Source organism: Sminthopsis crassicaudata, chromosome 2, assembly GCF_048593235.1.
Source record: "Sminthopsis crassicaudata isolate SCR6 chromosome 2, ASM4859323v1, whole genome shotgun sequence".
NCBI lineage: Eukaryota > Metazoa > Chordata > Mammalia > Dasyuromorphia > Dasyuridae > Sminthopsis > Sminthopsis crassicaudata.
The window spans coordinates 11992327-12012369 of record NC_133618.1 but is presented as its reverse complement, the minus strand read 5'-3'; the positions used below and the strand labels follow the sequence as shown (position 1 = coordinate 12012369).

At 39.9% G+C, this 20043-nt stretch overlaps 1 protein-coding gene across 1 annotated transcript in view; it reads left to right on the top strand.

Annotated features, from left to right (window-relative positions):
• Positions 1-20043, top strand: part of LOC141553961 (transcription factor COE2) — a 74540-nt gene that overhangs the window by 20801 nt on the left and 33696 nt on the right. Inside the window, exons 2-4 of the mRNA XM_074285435.1 lie at positions 2734-2851; positions 6156-6286; positions 7495-7621. Of these exons, the coding sequence (XP_074141536.1) occupies positions 2734-2851; positions 6156-6286; positions 7495-7621 (376 nt within the window). The remainder of the gene's footprint in view (positions 1-2733; positions 2852-6155; positions 6287-7494; positions 7622-20043) is intronic.

Here is a 20043-nt window from a genome sequence, read left to right as displayed (position 1 = left end):
CTTTCTTTCTTTCTTTCTTTCTTTCTTTCTTTCTTTCTTTCTTTCTTTCTTTCTTTCTTTCTTTCTTTCTTTCTTTCTTTCTTTCTTTCTTTCTTTCTTTCTTTCTTTCTTCCTTCCTTCCTTCCTTCCTTCCTTCCTTCCTTCCTTCCTTCCTATCTATCTATCCATCCATCCAGATATCTCTATTTCTATCTTACCTTTATCTGGTAATTGATTGAAAGGGAAGGCACCAATAACTGGGAGAATCAGGAAAAGCTTCCTGCAGAATGTAGTTTTTGAGCTGAAAGGACCAGAAAGATTATCTAAAAGGAAGTCAAAAACTAGTGTGATGAAGGAAGCGATAGTAAGACAATACTTGGCCCAAATGGTTTCAAAAGAAATGGCTGAACCTCTGCTAATGGTATGTGAAAGATCCTGGGAAACAGAAAAGGTTCTGCAGGATTTGGGAAGGACAAGTGTTACTCAGTTTTCACAGGGAATAGAATGTAGAATACAGGCCGAACATAGCCCATTGAATCTGATTGAGGTTGGGGGAAGAATTCTACAATGGGCTATTAAAGAGATGGTTAGTGAGAAGCAGTGGTCATAGAATCACCATGCAAATAAGGCAGGCAAAGTGTACGCTGGATTGGGAATTAAAAAAAAAAGCTTTCTCATTTTATTCTATTATTTCTGTGGTCCAGGCTGTATTGGTAAATAGGAAATGGTGAAGGTGAATAAAGGCGTTTTGCTGAACCTGAGAGCTTTTGGGTGCTCATGAGCAACTCTTAAAAAAACAGATGTTAGCTAATAAATCATCGTTATGCTTCTGGAAAGTAGAAAAAAGAGGCAGCCTGTCTCGGGATAGGGAGAGTAGGATTTGGAGTTAAGTACCCAGTTTTTTTAATCCTGGCACTTCCTACCATGTAACCTGGTATTTCATCTCTTTGGGGCTTGGTTTTTATAAAAGTGAGAAATTGGGCTAGGTGATATTGAAGGTCCCACTTGACATTTTGATCCGAAGGTCCTTGGTGACTCCCCCCACTCCAGATTGGCAAGACAAAGCATGGGAACATGCCAGCAAGGTTTAGCCTGCAGAGGGAGGGAGGGGCCAGAAAGGAACCGATCTCCATAGTCTTACCCCGCTTTGGCTAACTACAAACCTGTTCCCTGAGTATGTGTTCCATTGTTCCCACCAGATCTTCTTTGCCATGCTCCCTTATAATTTTAAGATCTGGGAAGCGGGCTTGTGCTTGGGATATTATTATTTCCTAATTCTGTACTGTCATATTGAGCACTGTGAGGTTGGGGATAGAGGAATCTCATTGATTTTCCTCTGCTGAACATCTTCTATGTTCCAGTTAAATATATAATTGTCAGCTGCCTTGTATTATTTTCTAATGTTTTCATCTCATTTATTCACTCCCTGAAGAGATCATATGCTTATTGAAGACAGGGACTATGTCTAACAGAGTCACAACTAGCTATTTGTTGTGCCCCTGAAAAATCTCCTCAAATCAGCTTTTTAAAGAAAAAAACAAAAACAAATGGGGTGTGTATATAAGGGTGAAATCTTCAAACTCCATTCTACAGAAGGAGATAGACACCCTAGCTGGTACACAGTGAGATGTTTTTTGGGAAAAATTGTTATGGGTTGGAGGAATATAGCAAGGGTAGAAATAAGGTGGCCATAGCCCGCTATCTGGAGGCTAAGTGCTAAGTGCTAGGTTTCTATATAGCCAAAAGACTCAACTAGAAGTGCTGTTGTCACCCTGAAAATTTGAGCACTCTGAGACAAAGCCACAGTTGCTTTAGACTAGTTACTGGTCTGTTATCTTGTTCTTTGATTGCTCTTGATTCTCCCAAGACAATTAGTGCCGAACACATTATGACTATTGGTTGATTGATTGGTGTCAATAAATTTGATTACTTTTAATAGGCCCACCTTTTCTCTTTTGCTCAGGACAGACACTAAATATCTTGATATTAAAATCTGGCATTCCCACCAAGAGGGATGAGCTATCATTCAATTCAATTCCACTCGGTTTAATTCAGTTCATTTCACCTTAATTTAAATCGATAAGACTTCATTTAGTACAACAATAATTATAATGATAGCTTACACTGTAAAGTTTGCAAATCACTTTTCATAGTTTCCTATCTGATTCAACAATCCTGAGAAGTAGGTACTATAATATAGGTATTATTTTTATTTTTATTTTTTTAAATAGTTTTTAACTAACAGATAAATGCATGGGTAATTTTACAACATTGACAATTGCTAAACCATTTGTTCTAATTTTTCCCCTCCTTCCCCCTCGCCATGTCAGGTGGACCAGGTATTATTTTTATTAACATTCCCTTCCATTTTACAGATGAGGAAACTGAGGCAGTGATTTAGTGACTTACTGAGGATCACAAAGTTAGTAAATGGATTTGAACTTGATCTTTTTTTACTTTAATGCTCTATCCATTATCACATGACAGTTATTCACAGATACCAACCATCCTGTGAGCTAGATAGATTCTAGTGGGATGATTATCCCCATTTCACAGATGAAGGCTATGAATCAAACAAGTTTGCTCTTGAGCCAAAGTCATATGGCCATTAAATATTGGAAGTGGAATGCACATCTCTGTCTTTCCTGGTTTCAAACTTTCTCTTTTTCTACCAGTTCAACCTAAATGGAACCCTGCCTAGTCTGTGATTCATACAAAGGTTAACCCTGCATTTTTTTTTTTTAATGTTTGCAGGTGGTGCTATCAACAACCGTGAATGTGGACGGACACGTGCTGGCTGTTTCTGACAACATGTTTGTTCACAACAATTCTAAGCACGGGCGGAGAGCAAGGAGACTGGACCCGTCTGAAGGTAGGGTTGTCTAGGTGGGGTCTCTCTAGAAAAGTGAAATTTGTCTCAAGTTCTTTCCATCAGATTTCACACAGGCTCCTTTGGAGATTGGCAGGAATCCTGCTCGATGTGATGTGTGGTTTTACAAACAAATTTTGTAATATTGATTGTCTCCCATGGAACAAACACACACACACACTCATCAAATCCCAGAGTCTTACCATTCCTTCCATCCTATTTTTTCCCCCCTTTTGTTAGACTGGCTTTTCAGGTAAACTAAGCAATGTGACATCTTAGTTAAACATTTCCACGCCACACATGTATGAAGAAGTGTCAGTTGTTCCCTTAAACAAATTGTGGGTAAAACATAACAATATGCAGGATGAAACTGACACTAATTGATTTTTGTTTGCTTGGCCAAGGAGGAATCGTGGTTGGCTTGGGGTGATTTTCAGAATGCATTAAGGCAATTAAAAATATCTGCAACTGCTAAGCTTCAAGTTGTCAAAAAAAAAAAATCCAGTGAAATGCATTGATTAAGATAACTTACAAACTCCACTAAACCCCAGCTCACCTCCTCTTCTTCCCACCTCCACCCCACTCACGAGTGTAAGAGGAGATGACTTTGGAGTGTTTGGGGAATGGCCAAACTGGATTATTATTTCATTATGATATTTTTCTGCCCCCCACCCTTTTTAAAAAAATGTGTCCTATATCAGCTTGAAGAAGAATTAATGAACTGGAAGAAAATGATTGAATCAGTAAAGAATTTGGAGCACTGTTAATTCTCCCCCAGCGGTCTCTGAAAGGGGAGAAGAAAATCCCAGTATTCCGAGCTCGGAACCCATCCAGTTTTCCCTGACTGATTGGATGTGATTGACTGGCTGCTCAAAGTAGGGCCGTGTTTTTGGAGTCCTGCCAAAGTTCTCCTCCACCTTTGACCCTGTCAACGTTGGAAATGGAGTGATGAATTGACTTTAGTTATGGCCTGGAAACCATCTTGGGTTCCTGATGGGATGTAAAGTCCAGAGGCCTTGAACACATGGAAGAGGATAAAAACACAATCCATCCCATAAAGTTAGGAAAATGATTAGAAATTGTCTCTTGATAGAGCCTAAAAAACAAATTTCCAATCTTGCGTAGAGTGCTTCCCGCTCCCCCCCCTTCCTTTCTAGAAGAGTAATCAGCCTTGTAAATCTTAACACGTCCCTCTGGTAGGCTGGGGTGTGGTTTTTGTGTTTATTTAACACTTTTTCCCAGTGTGATCAACTTATAAAAATACATTAACAACAACAGCAGAGTTTTAAGAAACTCTGGATGAAACTGGAATTATAACAATCCTGAGCCTGGAGAAAACTTGGAGCTCAGCTGGTGCAATTAATTCATTTTACAGATGAGGAAACCAAGACTCAGAGGGGGAAAGCCCCATCTAAAGTGTAACCAGCCAAGACTTGAATAAAGCTACTGTGATTTACCTTCCCTGCCCTCCCCACTGCATTGTCCATTTAGTCCAGGCCTTGCCTCAAACTGGAATCCTTTCTATGTCCTATACAACACACGGTAATCTAGCCTTCCAGGACGGGTCATTACTAGTTTTAATTGTTATTTGAATGTGAAATGACCAATTAAGACAAGTTTCATCTTTATTTCCTTTAGCAATCCCAAATTTTACTGTCTATATTTTCAGGCTGTTAATGATAGTTCTGTCCCTTAAGACCAAATGAGCTTGAGACCTTAGTATCCCAGAGCTAGAGGGCACTTGAACTAGAGTCAGTCTAATTGTGCTTCCATATAATAGCCCTTCAAAACTACCCATCATTCTCTAGTGTCATAAGAGCTTATTCAGTCTTTCAATTTTGCAAGTCGACAAGCATTTAGTAAACACCCACTGTTTGCCCAGCATGTGCTAAGTGCTGGGGATTTAAAAAAAAAAAGGCAAAAGAAAGTCCCTGACCTCAAAGAGGAGTTGTAATGAAGGAGAAAACATAAACAAATTCTATCCATAATAAATTGGAGATAACCAATAGAGGAGAAACTCTAGTAATAACAGGATTGAAAAAAAACTTCCTAGAGAAGGCAAGATTTTAGCTGGGGCTTAAAGGAAGCTTGGGGAAGTCAAGTGGAAATTAGGAAGGAGAATATATTAAGCGTGGAGTGTGAAAATGCTGAGTTGGTGTATTGAATGAAGTGTTTGAGCTTCAACAAGGACTTTGAGGCCCAAAGAAGCTACAGAACCTTTGATAAAAGATCCTAGGAGACCATCTAGTCCAATGTGCCCAGTTGGCAGATGAGGAAATCGAGGCTCTTAGAGGTGAAGCTATTCACCCAAAGTCAGACAGTAAATGGCAAAGCTAGGATTTGAATGCAGATCCTTGGACTCTCCAAATGACATCTTTCCCACTGTACAGCAGTATCTCTCATGTTTTCTATAGTCTTTGCTTTGTATAACACCCCCAGTTCCTTCAACCATCCGTGACATGCTCACTGAGCCCCTTCACATTTTGGCCCTTCCTTTTCTGAGGATGCTCCAGGTTTCCCTGCCCTTCTCAAAATATATCTAAAATGTACCCAAAGTTCTAGATATGGTCTGGCTGAGGGAGAATATAGTGGGGTTCTGCCCTCCCTCATTTTACCTTTCCATACCATGTGGTCAGTTTCATCATGGATTCATAGATTTAGAACTGGAAGAAATTTTGGTCATCAATTAGTCCAACCCTCTCTCTCCCCATCCCCATTTTACAGATGAATAAACTGAAACCCAGAGAGTTTAAGCGATGCATCCAAAATTCTACAGGAAGCGAGTATGAAAACCTAGATGTAAATCCAAATCCACTCATAATGATAACAATAGTAATAATATTCATAATGCTAATAGGTAACATTTATGTAGCTCTTTAAGGCTTTCAAAGTACTTTAAATGTATTATTTCATTTGAAGTGCACCCCAAACCTTCAAGGTAAATGCTATTATTATTTCTGTTTTACAAATGAGGAAATTGAGAAAGAACAATTCAGCAATAAAGTACCCAAGGCCACGTGGCTAGGAAATCCCAAAGGCAGGATTTGAACTCAGGATTTCCTGATTCTAACTCCAGCATTCTAACTAACCAAATCTATCAGTCTTTCTTTTAGGCCATAATGCCTTGTTGTTAGATTATAATGACATGGAGCAAATCAGTAACCAATCAGGTAAGGATTGTGGGCAAGAAGGTCTTGCAAGGGAATTCTTCAGCTCCAGAAGACAAACACCATAAGGAAGCCATTGTAGAAGTCCCTATTGGCAAGAAGAGAAGAAGCGAGTCTAATTTATGGTTCTGTCTCCATAGCTACACCCTGCATCAAAGCTATCAGCCCAAGTGAAGGTTGGACCACCGGTGGGGCCATGGTGATCATCATAGGGGACAATTTCTTTGATGGACTCCAAGTTGTGTTTGGGACGATGCTTGTATGGAGTGAGGTAAGCAAAGTCGATCTCTTCATCCAGTTTTGAGTGGCTCAAGAGCTTGGTCTCAATCACCCAACTCATGTTTCTCATTTACTTCATGCAAAATACCACATTAGGAATTGAGGATGCAGAGAGGGATGATCCAAGAAGGAAGGAAGACAAATAGGTGTAAGGAGATAGGATACACTCATGGGTTAGCTTCTCTTAAGTACCAAATTAGTGATAAAGATAAAAGGAATCAAATAATTTTTTTTGGATTTATGACTGTTTTATTTTTATTTATTTATTTATAAATAAATAAATTTATTAAATAAATTTATAAATAATTAAAAATTTAAAAAAAGGAATCAAATAATTAATTAATCAAGAAGTACCAATTGATTAAGTACCAATTATTCTAGTTGTTGTACTAGGAATAGGAGATTCAAGTATCAAAGTGACCTTAGAAATCATCTGATGTCCATTTTACAGATGAGAAAGCAGAGGCTTGGAACAGTTTTGTCCAAGCTCGTGTAGGTGGTGAGTGCCCAAGACAGGATCTGAATAAGTCTTTAATTTTATAGCTTGGCATCATCCTGCCAGGGACAGAAAGATTGCTGTGGATTGGAATAACTGGGAAAGCCATCATAGGGGTAGGAATCCAACTGGACAGTGAAAGAAGGGGAGGATTGAGGAAAGCAGAGAAGAAAAAAGTGGGCATTAAAATAGGCAAAATGAAGTGAGGTGAGGCATGGAGTGTTCATAATGTTAGGACAGTTCAAAGAAACTTAACTAGCCAGGATTTCCAGGGCTATGTTCCCAAGCTACCATATTTTGAGTAGTCATTGCCATTTGTATTTTAGCAATTGAGAAAAAATTGGGTTCTAGTGAGCAAGAACAATTGATTTTGGGGTGACCTCTACTCTTCCTCCCAACTCTGTTCAGCTGAATTTGTTTTCCAAGTTGATTTTATTTATTAATCCAATTAAGTGCCTACAATATGGAGATACAAATAGACCAAAAAAACTCCAACAATAACCAAAAAAAAAAAAATACAATTCCTGCCCTTTGAAGATATTTTTCCTAAATCCTGCTCAGGAACAATTTCTGCTTTTTGTTGCTGGTGTTAAAATGGCTTGTTACCATTCCCCAAACCTGTGGCTAGAGGCGAGGAAGAGTGGGAGACAGCCCCCAGTGCTCTTTCTCTCTCCATTATTTTTTCTCACTTGTTTTCTCTCTAGCTGATAACACCTCACGCTATAAGAGTCCAGACTCCCCCTCGGCACATCCCTGGAGTGGTGGAAGTGACATTATCATATAAGTCTAAACAGTTCTGCAAAGGGGCCCCAGGAAGGTTCATTTACACAGGTAAGTGTGCATATGATTTCAAGGGTTCATTGCTCTTGTTCCTGATGAGATCTTCTGACTTCCCTATTGTGTTTTCCAAATCTTCTGTAAAATGGGCATAATAATCCCTCTGAGGACCAAGAGAAAGAATATCTTTGAAGGATTTTGACAGCCAGGAGGCACTATGTAAATGTTAGCCCCTCTACCTGCTGGGATGATCTTTAGCTCTTTCTGCTATTATGCCAAATCTTGGCCAACATGGGAGATTTTCTCCCTTTTCATCTAGCCCTGTGGTTTCATTAGTGGAGGGAACACCCAGGGAGGAAATCTGCTCTCTGAATGCAGATCCCACACTTACCTTCTTAACTGACAGCAGCATCAAGGAGTTGAGTGACTTTCCAAGGGGACACAGACAGGATGAGTCAGAGGCAAAAAGACCCAGATGTTTCTTGGCTTGAGTATGACCCATTCTCAAATGGGAAGGGGTGTCGCGGTTCTAACTTGGGTCAGCTCCTTTCACCTAATCTTTATCCATCACCTGGTGAAGCAGAAAGAACCCTGACTGTGGAGAACAGCCAGAGAAAAAGGGGGAAAAAAGGGGAATAGAATTGTGTGAGTGAGGAGTCCTGGGTTCAAATCCAACCACGGACCCTTAAAACTTGTGCAACCTTGGCAATGTCCTTCGTTTCCCCAGATCTCCTTTCTCCCATTTATAAAATGAGGGGGTTGAATTTGATGGTATCTGAGCCCCTATCATGATCATCCTATCATGTTAGGGTTAACATCCTGTGCTAAGTACTGAGTAAAAAAAATGGGCGTATTGTGTATGGTTCAGAAAAAGTCACCAGCTTTTTGTTCTTTGGATTTGTTCATCTGGGTTACAGAGTCATATAGGATGACCTGGGGGCCCTGTGCTATAACACCAACAAAAGAATTGGAAGGGGAAACTCAGTTTTAAACTAGCAGATCAAAGGAGTTACTCAATCTCATCTCTGAAGGTCCTTTAGGCAGAGAGGGTGGATGACCCTCTTGATGAGAATTGCTGAATGGGATGTTTCTTTTGTCCATGAGATTTTGGGATTTTGATGGTTTTCTGAAGTCCCCTTCCAACCTCTGTGATTCCTATGATTTCTGTGATATATATATATATATATATATATATATATGTATGTATATATATGTATATATGTATGTATGTATGTATGTGTGTGTATATATATATTTTTTAATTTTATTATTATTATTATTATTTTTTTTTTTTTGCTGAGGCAATTGGGGTTAAGTGACTTGCCCAGGGTCACACAGCTAGAAAGTGTTAAGTGTCTGAGGCCAGTTTTGAACTCAGGTCCTTCTGACTTCAGGGCTGGTGCTCAAAATATAATGTAATTTGAAATAAATATAATTTGAAAAGGATTCTTGCCAATGGATTGGACTAACTGGTCTCTCAGGTCTCCTTCAACTTTGACAATCTATTATTTTATAAGCCACCATGTTGGATGGGAGCTCAAAATGGATTTGTCTTATCCAGAATCCACTTCTGTAGGGGGTAATATCATAGCAAGTTTGGGGGATGGATGTGATTATCAATCATTAACTCAAATGTTTGTTGAGTAGCTCAAACTCTTGAGGTCTAAGGAGGAAGAAACAAAATGAACAAAGGATTCATCAACCTGTGATCCAGGATTTATTGATCAACCACTATGATAAAGACATAAAGGAATATGATGGCAAAAAACAAAAGCATGTTCTCAGGGAGTTTCTGTTCTTTTGGAGGAGGCAACAAGTACATATAGCTGTACGTATAAAAATGAGGATAAGGCAATGGGGAGCATTCAGATGATCAGAAAGGTCTCATGTAGAAGTGTGCTTGAGATGAAAATTGAGGAAGTCTAGGGATCCTATGAGGCAAAAGGGAGAGAGGCTTGTAGTCCAGTGTATAAAACAATCAGAGAAAAGGCAAGTTCTGTGAGTGAGATGCGATATAAAGGCCCAAATGGACTAGACCATAGAGTCTATGATGATGAATCTGTATTGTCTTAGGAGGTGGTGGGCCACCCTTCCACTTGCAATAGACGAGATGAACTTTTATTGGACATTTTGTGTACTGGTTGGACAAAATGGCCACTGAGATCCCCAGGGCCAACTCTCAAAATCTGTGAATAACACACCGTAAGGATGCTAGAGTGAGTCAGCCGTGTGTGTCACAGTTAGAAAGAATGATGGGAATAGAAACTAGGAGTGAGGGAGAAGGGTAGTGGGAATTTTGCAAGGGAGATAGCAGGATGAATCTGGATTATGGAGAGACTAGTGGAAAGCTGAAAGAGACTTTAGAGTCATTTAGTCCAATCCCCTCATTTTACAGATGTCCCAGAGGAATCAGTGGAATCTGTATACAACAAGAGAGAGTTTTGGTGGTTTCTGGGAGACTGGGAGTACCATGAAAATTGCATTTTCTGAAGTTGAATCTTGGAGTGATCCAGAGAGTATGTTGGAGTCATTGAAGGCAGGAAGATTAGGTGCAAAGCTACCCTTTGAAATGAAAGAAAAAGAAAAAAGAAGTTGCTTTAAAATGATAGGTAAAAGGGAAGAATTTTACAAGTGGGGAAAATGCACCAAGCTCATGATACTCTTTTCAAAGATGTTGCACATATCCTGAAGGCATTTATTCTTTTCTCCTTTCCTACTCAGCATCCAGAGGTTACCTAGAGTGAGACTTATGTATTTAGGGCCAAATATCATTTTATAGATTTGCAAATGTAAATCTACGTTTTTGTTGTTTTCCTCTATTGTAAAATAAAAGTTCCCAGAGGGAAGGAACTATTGGCTTTTTATATCTACATTCTCCATCGCCTAGCACAGTGCTTGGCACAAAGTAGGTCCTTAATAAATAAATGCTGGCTGGGTTGGATTGAACTGGGGAGAGGGGGGGGGAGGGGAGGGGAGAGGAGAGGAGAGAGAGGAGAGAGAGATGAAGAGAGAGAGAGAGAGAGAGAGAGAGAGAGAGAGAGAGAGAGAGAGAGGAGGGAGGGAGAAAAAGCTAAGTACATTTCTAAAGTCTCTTCCAGAGAGAGACAGAGAGAAAGAGAGACAGATACAGAGAGAGAAAGAGAGAGAGAGGGAGAGAGAGAGAGATTGGAGGGAGGGAGGGAGAGGGAGGGAGAGAGAGGGAGAAAGATAGAGACAGAGAGAGGGAGGGAGGAGAGAAGAGAGAGGGGGAGGGAAAGAAAAAGAGAATGGTGGAGAGAATGTTAACTTGGGCAGAATCAGGGGATATTGGACATAATAAGCACTTAAAACTTCTTGAATTAGATTGAATTGTCCTAAGTCTCCAGGCTCTGCCACTAATTAGCTGTGTGATAATGGGTAAGTCACTTCCCTTCCCTGGGACTCGGTTTCCTCATCTATTAAGTGGTGGTGGGAATGGGGGTAGATCTCAAAGGCCTTTTCTAGCTTTAAAATTTTTACGATTCCATGAAATAGACACAGACAGTCTAGGAAAGCTTCCATATGGCTTTAATATCTGACTCAACATTCTTGCACATGACCTGTGCTTGAGTGGGGATGCAGGTCTAGGAAAAGGTCTGTGCAGCCATAGTCGTGTTACAGCTAATGCTTGGCTCCTCACATTTTTAAGCTGGGGAGAGGTGACAGAGATGTTTAGGAGTGGTGATAAAATAACAAGACAGCTTTGTGGCTCATAAATGGGCCCTGAAGGTGCTTCCAAGAGAGGAGTTCGTGCCAGTGACATTTTGAACACTGTCAGACTAAGTAACAACAATAGTCAGGATTTAGATATTTGAGTTAAGGTTTGTAAATACTTCGGTTACCTGTTGGTTCTCGTAATGATCCTGGGGGGGGTAGGTGCTACTCTTATCTCTATTTTACGAATTAGGAAACTGAGGCACACGGAGGGAAAATGATTTGCCCAGTCATAAAGCTTATAAGTTCCAGAATAAGACTTGAACTCAGGTCCTCCTGACTCCATGTGCTATCCATTCTACCCTCTAAATAGTTAAGTGAATAATCTCCCAGGAGGGAGGGACAAATTTGAAATGGATGAAACTCTTTTGGATCGATAACTGCTGATATATTCACTCATCCATTTATTCATTCATTCGATCATTGATGAAAAAAAGCTTGATTTGATAGTGAAAACACTGTCATCTCTCTTTCTCTCTCTCTGTCTCTGTCTCTCTCTTTCTCTGCTCTCTCTCTTTCTCTTTTTTCTCTGTCTCTGTCTCTTTCTCTGTATCTCTTTGTCTCTGTCTCTTCTCTCTCTCTCTCTCTCTCTCTCTCTCTCTCTCTCTCTCTCTCTCTCTCTCTCTCTCTCTCTCTCTCTCTCTCTCTCTCTCTCTCTCATACAGACTGTAGGACCTTGGGAAAGTCATGCAGGATGTGGAGATGTGATTGGTAGGAACAGTTCCCCATATCACTCAAGTCACAGGTCCAGTCCCTAATCTTATCCTTGCTAGGTTTCCTGCTATCTTATCTCTATTACATCCTGGTCATTAAATAGTGTGATTTTTTTCCTGGATCCACACAATGGCTGATTATCAGCTGCCCTCACTCCCCACTGCTGTTTCCCCAAGGCAGAGCTGGGGGAGGTTGAGAAGAAAAGCCCAGACTCCCCAAGAACTCATGAATGGGTCACTGCTCCAAGGTGGGGTGGAACTAAGGGAGATTAATGCGGGGTGGCAGTAATGCATTAATCTCTCTTAGCCCTACCTCTTCTCACCCCTCCAGCAGGATTTATTCACGTGTTCTTGGGGAGTCTGGTTTTTTTCTCATTTCCCCCAATTCTGCCCTGGAAAAACGATAAATCTCCAAGGCTAGGAATGGCGGAGAAGGTACTGACCTGAAATGGTAGAGGGGGTTTCCTCACCTGGGATTTCCATATACCAAATGAAATCACAGGTTCAGTCCTTCTGAAGGAAACAGACACTGGATCCTAGCTAGTTCTTGAAGCTGCTTATTTTTACACTACTTGTCCCCTACTGAGTGAAATTCTTTTTTCCATGATTCCCTTAGCTAATATTCGTAAAGGTACAATGTGCTTAAGTATGCTTTTCACTATCAATCTCATTATGCTATCATTCTACATCACCATAATAAAAATTATGGTATGGTCATAGTATAGTAGATTTTTAACTATCACCTCATTTAATCCAAGACTCCTAGAAAACAGAATCATGGGATTTTAGGATTGGAAGGAACTTTGATTGTTGACATTTTGGGTTAGGGTAAGAGTTTGTTTCTGGCTGGAGGGCCTTGTCCTGGATCCAAACCCATTTAGTTTATGATGAATCCAGTGTGTGTGCATGGAGATGGGGAGAAGGATGATGGGGGTAAGGAAGGACAGGAATGAAATAGAAAAAAGGAAGCCCAGACTCTCCTTCAGAGACACCATTTTCCTCTGCCACCATCAAACCAAAACCACCCAGGGAGATATTAGGGCATTTCTGGAGCCCAGTAACTCTAGCCAGAAACTTTCACCTAGAGGTTGCTGGATCAAATGTAACCCAGTTTAATGGAGCCGGGAAACAGGAACCATCTGGGGATGGTCTGAAGCCCCACGGGAAGTAAATTGGTGGTCTCAAGACCCATCCTACTGAGAAAACTGCCATTTGACAAGGAGAACTAATTGGCAACCCAGTAGGGAAGCTCAGCCCAATGGCTGGAGAAGGAATGAGATGGAATGCTCCCTGGAAATGTCTGGAAGGGCTGTCTCCGGTGTCAGCCCTGAGCCTTAGCTCATGCTGGTCTGTCACATCTCAGCCTCTTCTCCTGCAGAGCCAGCGAACAAAGGGCTCTCATCTTTCCATCTCCATTGGTGTCCCGAGAGCGGGATTACTCTAGAATTAGAAATGGATGAGGTTAGATGAGGGCTTCAAATGTACTCAATTAGACAGTCCTACGATAATCATGGGATGGGGTGGGAGGGGAAGAGGAAGCACATGAAAGGAGCAGTAGCGTACCATGCAGAAAGTGTCAGATAAGGTGTCAGGAGACGGCTGGATCTGAATCCTCCATCTGACACTGGACTACAACCATGGGCTAATCACCTACCTCCATGCCCGCTGTTACTCACCTGTGAATTCTACCCAGAGTGCCTGCCCCTGAAAGCCACAAGCAAAAGCTCCGATGGTTCCACCCATCCAATAAGCATTTATTAGTCAATCGATGAATATTTATTAAGTGCTTAGCATGTATCAGACAGTGTGCTGAGCACTGGGGATACAGAAAAATGAAGGGAAAAAAGGAATTTCTGGAAGATGGGAGTTGATCCAGCATTAACAGAGAAGTAAATACAAGGGCATTGAAGAGGGAAAGGCTTGAGTAAGGGCTCATGAGACTATTATGGTGATCATTTAAAATAATCTGAAAAAGTATTTTATGAACATTATAGTTTTATATAATATGAATTGTTATTCCTGATGGAGCCACCAAAGATGGCCATTTTTAGTGCTTAAATTCCTTATTATACAAAAAATTCTTCTAAGTCTCTGATCGTCATCTCTTCAGGGTAGATTTTATGAACCCTTGGTGCCCTGCCATGGAGGTTCCTGCCCCTCTCTCAGTATGAGAGTCCCCTGTGGGAGAAGACTTACAGCATCCAAACAAGTATGGGTATGGCGGGGGGAACAACCAAAATGGCAGGAAGACTGGAAACCTTAAAACCAAGGTGGGAATTATAGAGATTAATTTTCACCTGCAGCCAGGAAAAGCTGCCTACCAACTACAGCTATCTAAAATGGGATGGCCTGCCTCTGGAGGTGGTCAATTCCCCCCCATTGGAGGGCTTTGAGCCAAAGTTTAATGAGCCCTTGCCAGAGATGTTGAAGAGGGGATTCTTCAGCGATAAGTTGCATTAGATGGCCCATTAAGAAGCTAATTCAGTGGAAAAAGTGTTTTTTGCCTGCTTTGCATCCTTAGAACTTAGCGCAATGCCTGACACATAGTCAGCACTTAAATATTTGTGGATTGACTAGTAGATACTAGATTTAGAGTCGGAGGACTTGTGATCATAACCCATTCTCTTAGTTGGTTTCTTAGTAATTAAATGAGGGAGTTGACCTAGATGACCTTTAAGGTCCCTTCCAACTGTCAAAGCTGTGATTATGATACTTTGGGGACCTCATAAACTCTGACGATTCTTATCCCGACTTCCATTCTCACAGACAGATCTCAGGGACTCAAGTTTTGGCTAACTAGTTTCTAGTTGAATATTATTAATATAATTATTTAGTCTTAAAGGGCTTATAAAAAGGGTTTTTTTTAACTAAAGTGGTAGAGTAGAACTAGTTAATCCCATCAAAAATCTGACACACTCTCCCACAAATACATGGGAGTCCATGGTAAAGGGGGCCCGAGTTTACATGGCACGTGTGACAATTCACATGCCCTGGTCTCTGAAAGTCCTTTATTCCCATTCATGAGGTGATCACAAAGTTCCCCATAAGTATACTGAATCTGTGTCAGACATTGCTGCTAGTTGATCCAGCTAGGATATCGATCCAAAACAGGATGCTGATGTGAAAATAAGAAATCCAAAATCTTCTGGGGTTCACGAGGGCCTTCTTTGGCTATTTTTTTTAGGGAAGGGAATGGGGAAGAGATTCTTGGCCAAGCCAAAACTGAAGCTTCCTCCTTTCCCCCTAGGTGGTTCCTCCTCACCAGTGTGTTGGAAAGCCACACTTGCTCCAGTCTCTGGAATTCCATTCCTTCTCTAGTTGCTTGAGAATTTATAGACGATCCCTGGGGTATGGCCAAGTTTCCTCCATCTATCCAAACACAATTCCAGTTCAAAAGGCCTTTTAGCACTTAGTCTAAGGTCTGTGAGTGATTAATTGATTAAGACATGTTCCCACCAAGTTAAGGTATCAAGGCTAAAATGGGGCAGGGTGGTTTTGACCCCATCCTTAGACCATGGAGCTCCTCACGTCTCAGTTTTCTCAACTATAAATGAGGGTTTGGGACTCAAGATCACCCCCAAGGCTTCTTCGACCTCAAAATCTGGGAGCCTTAAAATTGAGTTTCTGTGACGGCGATTCTGATGATTGTTTAAGGCACTGGCAATGAGCAGCCAGTAATGTAAGCTCATTTATACCATAGGTTTGTGCAGTTAATTTGAAGCTACTTTGGAGATCACTGAGCCCAACCTTGTGTTATGGATAAAGAGATGGAGGCATAGAGAAGTTACTAGCTCTATAGGTCTAGATCTCAGTGGACTCTCAGAGGTCAATGAGCTCAGTCCTTTTATTTTACAAGGGAGGAAACTGAGGCACAAAGAATCAAATAGAAGCATAAAATCTTAAGAGTTTGCAGTCACTGTAGAGGTCACTCCCCTTATGTTTACAGTGAACCCTGATACCCAAAGAAGAGAAGGGCTTTGGTCACATAGTTAAACAATTTAACGAGCAATATTCAAACCCAGATTTTCTTGACTCAGAATATAATTTTCTCTCCAGCACGTTTGAAAAAAAAATGATTCAGACTTAAGAGAAATGAAGAAACCTGAAACCCTTTGCTTTGGAACCGTTGGGAGAGCCACCTAAACAGATATGGGGGTGGAGGGAAAAGTTAGTGCTTAGCTTAACCCCTCACTTTGTGCTTTTACACTGACAGTATCTGTGCAGAGAGGTGCCATCATAATGAGCCTCACCTGCTGCAATTAGCCAAACTGGAGTAATCAGCTCCCTGAGGCGGCCAGTGTTGCCAATGCCAGGGACTGCAGAAGCAACATCCCACCTATGGAAAAGTCTTGTTTTCTTCCCACTAGAGATATCATGGGGCTAATTTTTCTTACCTCATCATTTGATAGGATGCCTCTGGCTACTGCTGAAGGAAGTGATTGGTTTTTATTCTTTACCCCTTTACCCCAGACTTAAGGATCCTGCACTCCCCCCCCCCAAAAAGGTCTCCCTTGATTCTAAGAAAATCTGGAATTCTAAGGAAAATTGAAGCAGATTTTCACCTTAGATATGAGCCAGAGAAATAGCTTTAGGATCATATACATTTGTGATTTCATTGTTGTAGGGAAATTCCTAGTGGAAAACTACCCAATGAATTCTACCCTCTCCAATATAGTGTTAAAAATTGTTCAGAACATTGAGAGCTTAAATGATTTTCCCAATCTCACATTTGTGTACATGCCAGAGGCAAGATGTGCTCCAGATCTTCCTGGCTTTGAGGTCGGATTTCTATTTACTACTCAGTGTTGTCTAGATTTGGCTTATAGATTTATCGATGCTGGAAGAGACTCTAAAAGCCATGTAGTTTAAGGCTCTCATGAGAAGAAAACAGAAAATAGAGCCCAGAATTGTGAATTGACTTGTCTAGTCACACAGGTCATTAGTAGCCACATCCTTTTTCTACCTAATTTTCATCTTTTCCCCTCAGAGTTAGAAGTACAGGTTAAAAGGTGATCTTAGCAGGGCCACAAGGACAACAGATTTAAGATATTGGATGTTATAGGTATGAACTTTGTCATTCCTATCCCATCCTTGTGCTTCTTCTTACCTGATGTCCCCTGCAAGGGACATCTGTATGAGTCAATAAGCATTTATTAAGCTCAATGTGCTGAGCACCATGATAAATGCTGTAGAGTCAAAGAAAGGCAAAAGACATTCAATCTCCTCCATAATACTTTGAACATTAATTTATATTGTAAATGGATAATTATTATATAAATGGATATTGCCTTTGATGGCCATTTCTTTCTTCTGAGCAAAAGGATTTGCTGGCTAAAATGGTTCAGGAGGCCTTTTAAAAACCTATTTATTGTGATTTCTTTTATATTATACTTCTGTCATAAATAGTGATATTTGATATCAATGTCTTCTCCTTTATCCCTTTCTCATATTTCAGCATCACTAGCTTATTTTAGTAGGTTGGTTTGGGCTATAGTAACTCTTTATATTTATCTTTTTTTGTAATGTGGTAATGATCTGATATTATGTAAAATGATTTCCCCCATCCTTTTTCTCCCATTTCTTTCCTAATGTATTTCTCTTCTCCTTCCTTTCCATTCATCTTTTAAAATCATCAGAATACCTCAGAACCATTTCTAGGCTTTTTCCTAGTAAGATTCCCACTATGAACCCTGATCATGATAGGGTTCTGGAGAAACACAGAGTTTATCCTTGTTTAGCCCCCCAGTGCTTATGTTTACCATTTTGTCTTTCTCTTGATTCCCATTTTCGATTTCAAAATTTTTTTGCAGCTTTGGTCTCATCATCAAAAATACATAAGGATATTCATATTAAAGAGTTCATTTTTCACCCTGTCAGATTATATTCAGCTTTTCTAGGTGTGTTATTCTTTACTATAAGCTTGGTGGATGCTAAACCTTGTGTGATCCTGATTGGATCCTTAGAACTCTAGCTATTTCTTTCTGGGTACTTGCAGTTTTTTCCTTTAATCTGGAGGTCCTGGATGTTGGTTATAATGTTCCTCAGTGTTTCCATTTTGTGGTTTTCAGGAAGTGACTGATATAGTCTTTCTATTTCTACTTTAACCTCTGGTTCTAAGAGATCTGGGCAGTTTTCTTTTATTATCTTTTAAAATACATCTGGGATCTTTATTTTTTGTCATGGCTTTCAGGTAGTTCGGTAATTCTTAAAATACTTCTCTTAGATGATTTTATAAGTCGATTGTCTTGCCATGATATAATATGGTGTGATATGTTCTTTTTTTGTTGTTTTTTAAACTTTGTTTTAATATTTCATATTGTGTCATGGAGCCTTTAGCTTTCATGCGATTCATACTAATTTTGCAAGAATTTATTGCTTTTTATAAAGTAACATTTTTATATCTCTCATGCCAAGCTGTTAATTTTTTCCCCTAATTCTTTCTTCTATACTTTTCATTTATTTTCTAATTTTAGTAACATCTTTTAATTTATAAAAATATTTATAAAGCTCATTCTTCTAATCTTTTCATTTATAAAATATTTATAAATTTCATTTGTAAAAATAAAAATATTTTAAAACTCTTATTTAATATCTTCCAAGGATTTGAGTTAAACTTGTGCCCAAGCTATGTTTTTCTTTGAGGCTTTGCTTGTAGATGTTTTGGAATCATTTTCTTCTGGTGGGTTTGTGTCTTGAATGTTTCTGTTACTACAATAGTTTTTCATGGTGACATTTATTTATTTACTCCTCATTCTTATGGTAAGGTTGAGTTTTACACACATCTGGAGCGACTATCTCGATTGGTTCTTCTGCTGCTTTGTTTGGAATATTGAGTTTTGAATTATTCCAAGATTTCAGAGACAGTTCAAACTTCAGAAGTGAAATTTTGGCTACCACAAGAAACTATAGATTCATTCTCATTGCATATCTTCAGGAAAAGGCTAAAGAATCACTTTACTCACTAAAAATCTGGGCTATGATTCTGATAATATTCTATGCCTATGAATCAGTAAACAGTTCTACCCAAAGAATCAAAAGGGAAAGTGACCCAGAACGGAATGGAAGGATATATGGTGGGTTGAAGAAGACTGCAGCATATCGCCAATGATGGCTTGTACAGAAAAAAAAAATGGTGTAATAGCCAGGAAAAGTGTGACAAGGAAGTAGTGCAGTGAGAATTTAGGATAACTGTTGGACAGATGTGACTGAATGATACTTATAGAATGGGAAAGGATATAGAGAAAGGCCACAGAGCATTGGTTGGACTTATGGGAAGACATGAGCAAGAATCTCAAAGGATGAGCTAGTTAAATGGGCTGTGGTCTGCATTTTCAAAGAGTATATTTATCAATGAGAATATAATCCTTGAAAGTACTGAAATGAAGGTTTCTGTTGTGCACTATAAACCAGAATTGCTGTAGATTTCGATAAAAAACTTTATAAATGAGTTAAAGCTAAAATGGAAAGAGCTCATCCAACTTATATTTAATGCTCTTCTCTCTTTCTCTTAAAAAAATCATTACCCTGCATAAAAAAACTATTTAAGAAATGAATCCGTTTCTTAGTTAAAAGCACCCAAATCAAACATCAAAAGCCAGCCTGAGGACAATTGTTCCCTCCTCAAACTGGAAGCAGGTGGAAGCAACAGCCCTCTTGCTGTCCTGGGGTTTGCCAGTGGCCCCCCCATGTGAAATTCAAATGTATCATTTCAGTTGAGATGGCCCTACTGGTAGCCACAGAATGGAAAAAGGAGGAGGGTTTCTCTACCAGAGTGGTAGGCAGCTTCTTAACAGCTCTGCGTACTCAGCTCTAATATTCTAAATACACATTATGGGGAACGGGAGGACACGTGGAATAGCTCCGTGGTGGCATTTAGATTTACCCTTGAAATTTATCTTTAATTTTTACAGTTGTCTCCTTAACTGTGTATATTAAGGGCTTCTTCAAACACCCTGCCTTGCCACTGCACTCTTTCCTGACCCCCAAGCGTAATTAAATATTAAATTAATATTTCATTTAAAATTAAATATC